At 45.4% G+C, this 9,686-nt stretch overlaps 1 protein-coding gene across 1 annotated transcript in view; it reads right to left on the minus strand.

Moving 5' to 3' along the window:
- Nucleotides 1–1,342: 1,342 nt before the first annotated feature.
- Nucleotides 1,343–9,686, minus strand: part of LOC116089501 (protein THEMIS3-like) — a 41,902-nt gene continuing 33,558 nt past the window's right edge. Inside the window, 3 exon segments of the mRNA XM_031369005.1 lie at nt 1,343–2,379; nt 6,085–6,534; nt 6,537–6,554. Of these exon segments, the coding sequence (XP_031224865.1) occupies nt 1,343–2,379; nt 6,085–6,534; nt 6,537–6,554 (1,505 nt within the window).

Below are 9,686 nucleotides of genomic sequence, written 5' to 3' on the forward strand. Positions count from 1 at the left end.
TTACAAAGTTAAAAAAAAAAAAAAGAAAAGTCATAGAGGGGTCTTTGCTCTCTGGTTGGCACAGCCTCCCCCCGCCCCCACATGTAAGAGGTTTAGTTGAGAGGGAGAGAGGGGGCAGTAGCAGAAAGAGAGGAGGGAGAGAGAGCGGCACAACTCCCCGGATCAACCCTATCTAGCCAGTTTCCCAGCTCTTTTTTTTTTTTTTTTTTAAAGATTTCTTTATTTATTTTCTGTATACATGTACGCTGTAGTTGTACAGGTGGTTGTGAGCCACCATGTGGTTGCTGGGACTTGAACCCAGGACCTCTGGAAGAGCAGTCAGTGCTCTTAACCGCTGAGCCATCTCTCCAGCCCAGCTGCAGTGGTTTTTAATAGGAGTCCCACAAAGGCTCGTGTGTTAAAGCCTTGGTCACCAGTACACAGTGCTTTTGGGAAATCATGACCCATTAAGAGGCAGTGTCTTGATGAAAGGAGTTATATTACTGGGGGCTTATAGAAAGGGACGTGGGAGCCTGTATTAGTCAGGGTTCTTTAGAGTCACAGAACTGATGGTAGTCTCTATATAGTAGAGGAATTTATTGATGACTTACAGTCTGTAGTCCAACTCCCAACAATCAACTCCCAACAATGGTCAGCAGCAGCTGTGAATGGAAGTCCAAGGATCTAGCAGTTGCTTAGTCCCACAAGGCAAGCAAGCAAAGCAGAGAGAGAGAGAGAGAGAGCCTTCCTTCTTCCAATGTCTTTATATAGGTCTCCAGCAAAAGGTGTGCCACCACACCTTTAATCCAGATGACCTTGAACTCAGAGGTCTCCCTGTCTTAGTCTTCTGGGATTCATAGCCACTATGCCTCAAGATCTCCATGGCAAGATCCAGGTCAGAAACTTGTATCTCTCAGCCTCCAGATTAGGACCACAGGTGAGCCTTCCAACTCTGGATTGTAGTTCATTCCAGATATAGTCAAGTTGACAACCAGGAATAGCCACTACAGAGCCTTTCTGTTTCCCGCCTGCCAGTCATGAGGTGGGCAGCTTTGATCCACTGCACATTCCCACTCTGATGGCAGTGGGGCCAAGTGATCACAGACTCAAGTCTTTGAAACTCTGAGCCCAAAGGAACCTTCGCCACCCCTTACCCTAACCCCCAGGAGTTGATTATCAGAAGCATTTTATTGCAGTAAGAGAATGACAACACAACTTATAGCGAGCATACAGGGGTGATGGAAATCATGTCTTGACAACCGCGATTTCCTCTGAGCTACCACCTCTAGGGGCTCCTTTTTGGCTCTAGAGACCTCCAAATTCTCAGTTCCTGATCCTGTAAACAAAGCAAGGGATACTAGTCTCATTTTAAACACACATACACACGTCTGGGCTTCGGAGCAAGTGGCGGTGGACGGGGAATAACCAAGCAATTACTAAAGGCCAGGGACTCTTTAGCGACCTCCTGGATGCTCTGCAGAGGCATGCATCTCTCTTTCCTGACATCCGCTTTCCATGAACGCGCTTTCCACCGCTCCTCTACCACCAAGACATCACAGTTTGACTTCTCAATCGGGATTTCAAATGTGGCTACTGGCCACTCCCTGTATATATCTTCTGAGGAGATTATGTCCTCCAGTGATGGCTCGTCTTTGGCTATGAGGCACTGTTCAGTGATGACATTTTCAACTCTCAGTTCCTTAGTTCCATACAGAGGGTCTCCAGTCATGGAGGGATCTGGGCTGGCCACTCTGATGTGGCATGGCAGTCTCGTGACTTGGCATAGCTCCTGCAGGGTCCCTGGCCCAGCGCCATCAGACAGCTCCAGGAACTCTCCTACTGCGAACAAAGGCAGTTTGACGTGGACTTTGGTGGTGAGGTTCATGCACTTGAGGACATCCACCCTGTGCAGCTCACCGTGGATCTCTGCAGAAACCACACTCTTCTTCAGGGCCAGGAAGCACTCGTTGGCTGTGAAAGATGCAAAAGGTCCCAGGTGGGAGGTGTAGTCCCTGGAGGCCTGGAAGCAGAGCTGTCCATGTTTCATGGCAGCAGCGACATCGGAGACAGCATAGAAATAGCGACCCCTCCTAAGCACCAGGCCCTTATAGGTGTACGGGATGAGAAAACGCCTCCCTTTCTTTCCTCGGGAAATCTCAGTGGCAACGAATTTTTTCACAACTTCAGTCTTGAGGATGGTTAACAGCTGCCCACACTTCAGAGGCTTTGGGTATGCCTGGTTCTCCGACAGGACCACGCTCATTATTTTAACTCTCATGGGGAACTTGTTCTCTTCCATGCCGTATATTTGCCTCATCGTTGTCCTGGGCTTTCGATCTAAGCAGGCAATCTCAGTGACACTGATGTCCAGATCGGAGGGGATGCTAACCTGGGTCTCACCTGGGAAAGTCAAAAGGGAGACAGCGTGAGGCTTTTGAGGAAGGCATTACTACTGATGGTTTCACGTGCTTGTTCATGCGTCTAACACCTTACAATCTTCTCTTATGGGCTGTAACGTGTCACCCCGTAGATCTGCATGAGATGTTAAAGTGGATCCAGTGGCAAGATGGCTCAAGGCCTCCATTACTGTGTGATCTGTCTGTGCCTGGTCCTGGAGGGTAAATGGAATAGTGAAGTTGCTTTCTTTATAAAGGACATGAGGGGTCCTTCTCAAAGGAATGGACACAGCTCACAGTTCCAATCCCACTTCCACAGTCCTCACCCCAGGCAGCAAGTGAAGCTCTCGCAGTCTTTGTCTTATGGTTAAGACTTGGAGATCTAGCTCTTGGAAGAATCAAGTCCCCCGCAGCCCCACACCCGCCCAATAGGACATTTGAGAAGAATTTAATACAGGATTGATAAAAGAGAATCCACATTCTTCTACAGAGCCAGGAAGCACTCATGGGCTGCGAAAGATGCAAAAGTCATCATCATCTCTGGACAGAATGTGGGAGACAGATCCAGAAAACAGTTACCTTCCCTTGTGCAATTAGCCAAGCCCAGGCCAGCCTGGTGGGAGCACAGGGCAGCCATGTGGCTGGAATTCCTCTTCCTCCCTCATGTTCCTAAGTTCAGTTAGAACTTCCATTTCGTGGTTAGCTATTCTGTGAAGCAAGGAAGGTGGGTTGATACCATCTTCACAGGCCAGCCCAAGTCTCTGGGGCTCAGTGAAGAGAGAACAGAGTGGTGGTCCCTAGAGAGGGGTTGGGGGATGGGATTTGTTTGGGGCCAGCTAGGAAGGTGCAGGCATATGTGTTTCTACATGACTGTGTTTCAAAAGAATGAGTAGAAGCCTATCAGAATGTGACTGTGGCCTTGAACTCAGCACCCTACTGCCTCAGTCTCCCAAGGGAGCCTTGCAAATCACAGACTTGCAGAGATTTCTTTTGCTTAAATAAAAAAAAAAAATATATATATATATATATTTACTTTATTTTTACTTATATGTATGAATGTTTTGGCTGCATGCATGCCAAAATGTGCCCCATGCATGGAGGCTGGAAGAGGGCATTAAGACCCCTGGGACTAGAGTTATGGACAGTTGGGTGCTGGGAACTGAACTCTGGTCCTCATCGAGAGCAGCGAGTGTTCTTAACGGCTGAGCCGCGTCTTCAGTTCCTTTGCTTAAACTATCTTTGAAGATGCATCTTACTAGTGTGGGACCCCATGTATTCTTTTAAACTTCAAACATTCCAATGGAAGATGGCATTGAGCAGGCAATGGAGAGAGCCACCGTTTACATAACACAAGGAGCAGGCATCTGCCTCTCATTCCTCAGCCCCCTCCCCACTCAGGTTTCCCTTAAAAATTAAAACGTGAAACTGGCCAGAAGGTTTAACTATGTATGTCATTTTTATCATCTCCAAGATATCTTACTGGTCTGTTCAATTGTTTTTGAAGATGAAGTATGTTTATTGTTATTTTAAAGTGAATATATTATAAATGTGTTTTTAACTTCTCAGTTGATTTCTAATATAGTCACTTTGACTGATTTAAAATGACTTATTTACTTTTATTCATGTTTGTGTGTATGTGTGTATATATGTGTATATATGTCGTATGTGTGCATGGCACCACAGAAGCCTTCTCTCCAACCCCTCCGACCCTTTCAGTGCTTGGGATTAGACCTAGGGCCTCACACATGCTAAGCACGTGATCTACCACGCAGCCTCAGTCTTGCCTCGTTATTTTTAGCAATAGGCGCTATTCATTCATTTTCAGTAGAAGCCATTTGCTATAAGTCTCAGAAGGTAGAGTGAGACAAGGGGAGCAGCTGCTCACCAAGAGTCGATTGGGTAGAGGGCTGAGTCTTAGATGAACAGGTCAGAGAGCCGCTTCTAGAGTTAGCCTCAGAACTGCACACAGGTGAGTGACCCTCCTCACCCGGTTCCCCTCCGGGCTGCGATGCTAGACCAACCCCTTCCGTCATACTCACAGCTGTTGTCGTCTCGTTACTCAGAGGACTGAGAGGATTGAGAATAAAAAAAACCAGACATGCGCTCTGGGGATAGCGTTGAGTGAGGGTTTGAGGAATATGTCACAGTCGGTCTACACATAGCCCATAAACGAAGTTGTAGTGCCACAATTCAAAGTGAGGTTCCTATTGGAAACCCAACAACGGAGACCAGGAATCCTCGTGCTGGTCCGTGGAGCTAAATTAGTCTTTTACAGACATTGCCTTCTTAAAGGGATCTTTCAGCAAGTGAAATTTTAAGGCTGCTATAAATTCATGCTTAATATAATGCAGCATTTCTTTTCTGCAAAGGGCGATAAAGTGACGGGGTCCGTGAGAAGATGGAACAATGTGCTGGAGTCTGGCTTTCACTTGGACCATAAACAACCCTGTAAAACTAATGGGTGGTGAGGGACTAGCTTTTATGATAACATATAAGAAAATACATCAATAATAAATTTTCTCAAGGGAGAGACTTCTTTTTTTTATTCGCTCACAAACCCACCTGGCTGTCACCACGGTATGGATATTTATTAAGGGAGTGAAATTAAAACATCTTAGGTCTAGTACAGGAATGTGTTTAAATATATATGACGATAAGAATGTAATGATGGTCAATGGGATGGAGAGGATATGTAACTCAGAGGATAAATCGCCTCTCCAGGGGAGTGCATCTTCAGCATCTAATAGTTCTTCATAAATCAAGGGGCGAGGCCAGTGAGGTGAGACCTAACCAGTTTCTGAAAATGGGATCTTTGCAACTGTCTCCCGGGTTCCTCACCCCACAATCTACAAATCCTTGAGCCTTGGCAAGTTGCCTGCCCAGCCAGGAGCCACTGCTTTTTATTCCATCACTTGTCCTTGAAGCAAATACCCTTCCATGCCTGCAGGGGCAGTGTTTTTTCTTTCATTGCCTCTGGCATAGGTGCTTGAATGTGGTCTGAGCCTGTCCAGTAAGACTCCTGTTCTAAAAACCTGGTTCCTAGAGGGATGATGTTAAGACATGGTAGGATCAAGGCAGTTCTAGGAGCACATTGGCTATTTTCTTCCTTCTTTCCTTCCTTCCTTCCTTCCTTCCTTCCTTCCTTCCTTTTTTTTTAAGATTTATTTATTTATTTATTTTATTTTTTTATTTTTTGGTTTTTCGAGACAGGGTTTCTCTGTGTAGCTCTGGCTGTCCTGGAACTCACTCTGTAGACCAGGCTGGCCTCGAACTCAGAAATCTGCCTGTCTTTGAGATTTATTTATTATTATATGTAAGTATGTGTAAGTAGCTGTCTTCAGACACACCACCATGTGGTTGCTGGGATTTGAACTCAGGACCTTTGGAAGAGCAGTCAGTATTCTTAACTGCTGAGCCTTCTCTCCAGCCCAGCTAGTTCGTTTCTTAAGAGAGGGTCTTAGGACAGCAATACTGCCTCCCTGCTATGGCTTCCTGTCTTATCACGTGATCTTTCTCTGTGCAAAAAACCCTGCTGTTGACTCCACTCACCTTGAAGTTCCTCCCGTGCTGATGCCACGTCCTTTCACTCTCCTGAGCTGCTTTATAAAACCTCATTAAAAAAAAAAAAAAAAAGTCCCTTCTTCAAGGATTTTTGTTCTAGGACCAGAAAACAGACTACTAACCATGCTCCGAACTATTTTTGTCTTACCTTGCAGATATGCCATCACTGAAAAATAGGGATGCAAAACTAAATGTCCACTAAAATGCTCTGGAACCCGGGGGCTAAGAAGCCTCAGGCGATGTCCCCCGTGCACCCTGACTCTGCGCATCCTCCCTGCCAGCAGCTTCCACCTCACGATGGTGTCAATGGAGTAGAGCTGGTTATCCTCGCACTCCCGGAAGTGGCCCTTGCAGTCCATGGGAAGGAGCAGTTTCAGTGGGGGCTTCTTCACCACCTCGCACCGCAGCAGCCTCCTCCCCTGACGCTCTTCAAAGCCAATTAAGGACAGCGTTTCTCCTTTCCTGAGCTGCATGGGCAAATCGTCTGTGGAGATGGGGATTAAGTTCTGGAAGCGGGGAGGGCTTCTATGGGCCGCAGGACTCTGGGGAAGTCGGACAGAACGGATTAAATCAGCCACAGTTTCAAAAGAAACCGGTCCGCAATCAGTTGGAAGTTCCCTGCTGAGAAAATAACAGAAAAGAGTGCTCAGGATCTGTCACACAGGAGAATAGTGGGACTGTGACCCCAAACCCCACGCTGTTCATAAGTACATCCATGACTGTTATTACCCTTTTAACACAGCTCACTCACGGTCTGGATCCCATGGACACAGAGCTCCTTCCTGAGATTCAGCCCTTCTCCATCCCACATCCTCTCCCCTTTGAGAAGGCCTCTGTGCCCTCTTCCCAAGGGCCACCATAGATCTCCACCTGTCCTTCCTGTGTTCAGATCACCTGGTATCTTCTGTCCCCACTCAGACCACACCTGTCCCTAGCTCTTCGTTCCCTGTAACATCGTCTCCTGTCACTGTTCCTTCAGCTGGTCCCAAATACACACTCTCTTGGCAGTTTCTCCCGAACATGCTCCCATCCTCCCATCCTCCTTTGCTTGTTTGGAGCTCACTCAGCTCCCCCGCCCCCCTGTAGGGAAGACTCTGTGCCCTCCAGAGCACACCTGTCCCCACCCAACAGTTAGACCTGTCTGGACTTACATACTGTTTATCTCAACTTCAGTTTAGCTCAAATTAGTGAAATGATTAGGCTTCCTGGGACTCACAGCGCGGAACCCAGCACCCTCCGTCCCTGTCCCTACCCTGGCTGAAGGTGTTGGCCATCTTTGCACTTGCTGACTATGTGGCCATCCGCATCAGCAGATCCCACAGGCATTGCAGCCTGGATCAAGTCTCCACTTTTGTCTCATTGTGTAGCTCTGACCTGCCTGCCTCTGCCTCCTGAGTGCTGGTGTCAAAGGCTCGTGACATTATGCCAGCCTCTGACTTTCCCTGCCTAAGCCACACTCAGTACTATTTATTTTCTGAAAGATTAAGCCATGAACATTCTTACTTCCTTGTGCTATTTCTTACTCCTTTTATTCTTGTCCTACTGTGTGCACACATAAGCCTTCTTCCAGTCTAGAAAGTTACCATCCCCCAATGTCAGATCTCATCAGATGCCTTTTCTATTGGAAATTCCCATGGATCAAAAATTCTTTATCTTATAAGAACACATTTTCTCTCTCTCTCTCTCTCTCTCTCTCTCTCTCTCTCTCACACACACACACACACGCATATCTATATCTATATCTATACATGTATATATATGTATATACACATGTATATGTACACATGTATACACATGTATATATATAATCAAATGAGAAACATTTTACCAAATTTAACAGAGGATGATAGCACAGAAGGAAACCAGGCACATGCTCAGTAATGTGTTCCCAGTGTTTGGGGCATGTTCTATGTGTCTATGTGGATCCACTGCACACAAACAATCCCCAAGCCAATGACCCACCAGTCAAGAGTTGTCCATTTTCCAGGCTAGAGAGATTGGCACATGATCCAGAGACCTTATCAGCATTCACTGGGTCTTGGACAATATAGTACAACAAGCTAGGCAAGGATATAAGCTCATGACCATGCTGCCCAGCCACACAACGGAAGTTACACACAATGGACAGGACTGGGGCCAATAGATAGCAGGAAGTCTAAACCAAAACCGAGGCATTTAGAGAATGAGAGAGACAAATGGGAGAGCGTTTTCCCTGTCGGTGCTGTCATAAACTGGGTGGTTTATAATCATGGTCCATGAGACTCCAGCACTGAGGGCTGAGAAGTCTTAAATCAAGGTGCCAGCAGGCTTACTGTCTAATGAGAGACTGCTTCCTGGTTCATAGGTGGTCATCTTTTCCTGATAACTTCACTTAAAAGGCAAGGTACTCTCTAGGCCTCTTTTATAAGGAAACAAATTACTGTCATCGGGACTCTGACTAAACACCTCTTAAAGGCACCACCTCCCATTACCTGGAAGGCTGGAGTTTTAGCCTTTGAAGTGGGGGTGGGGAAATGAACATTCAGGTCACAGTGGAGACAGAAAAAAATGAAAGAAAAGCCTGAAATGATTGAGAGACAGCATCGGGCTCTGGTTAAAACCAGCTCTTCCCGCCTCCACGGTTTGGCCACATGAACCTGTAATTTCCCTTTTCTGTCTGAGCTGTTTTAAACTGCCTTCCTGTCATTTGGAACTGAAAGGACTCTGGAAGTAGCAAGGGCTCGGATCTCAGCCTGTCTGATGTGTTAGCTGTGTCTCACAAACACTAAGGAGCCGCAGCGACTGCTGTTCAACTCATGCGAGAAGTGTGGTAGAAACACCGCGTGTTTAGAGCTGACTCTAGAGAGATTATACACTTCCCACTATGGCCTCAGGTGGCTTTATTCTCCGGTTTAGTTTTCATACATAGGCTTTTTTCCTTTGGATTTCTTTTTGATGTATGTATGTGTGTATGTATGTATGTGTGTGTGCATGTATGTATGCATGTATGTATGTATGTATGTGTATGTATGTATGCATGCATGCATGCATGTATGTGTGTATGTGTGTATGTATGCATGTATGTATGTGTTTATGGTGTATGTATGTGTTGTGTGTATGTGTGTATGTATGTATGTGTGTATGTGTGTGTATGTATGTATGTATGTATGTGTGTATGTATGTATGTGTGTGTATGTATGTATGCATGCATGTATGTATGTGTGTATGTGTATATGTATGTGTTTATGTGTGTATGTATGTATGTATGTATGTGTTTATGGTGTATGTATGTGTGTATGTGTGTATGTATGTGTGTGTATGTGTGTATGTATGTATGTATGTATGTGTGTATGTATGTATGTGTGTGTATGTATATATGTGTGTATGTGTGCATGTATGTATGTGTTTATGGTGCATGTATTGTGTGTATATATATGTATATATGTATGTATGTATGTGTGTATGTGTATGTATGTATGTGTATGTATGTGTATATGTATGTGTTTATGTGTGTATGCATGTGTGTGTATGTATGTATGTATGTATGTCTTTATGGTGTATGTGTGTATGTGTGTATGTATGTGCGTATGTGTGTGTGTATGTGTGTATGTATGTGTGTGTATGTATGTGTGTGTGTATGTATGTATGTATGTATGTATGTGTTTATGGTGTATGTATGTGTGTATGTATGTATGCGTGCATGTGTATATGTATGCGTGTGTATACATGTGTGTATGTGTGTATGTATGCATGTATGTATGTGTTTATGGT

This window comes from Mastomys coucha, unplaced genomic scaffold (genome assembly GCF_008632895.1).
Source record: "Mastomys coucha isolate ucsf_1 unplaced genomic scaffold, UCSF_Mcou_1 pScaffold14, whole genome shotgun sequence".
Lineage (NCBI taxonomy): Eukaryota > Metazoa > Chordata > Mammalia > Rodentia > Muridae > Mastomys > Mastomys coucha.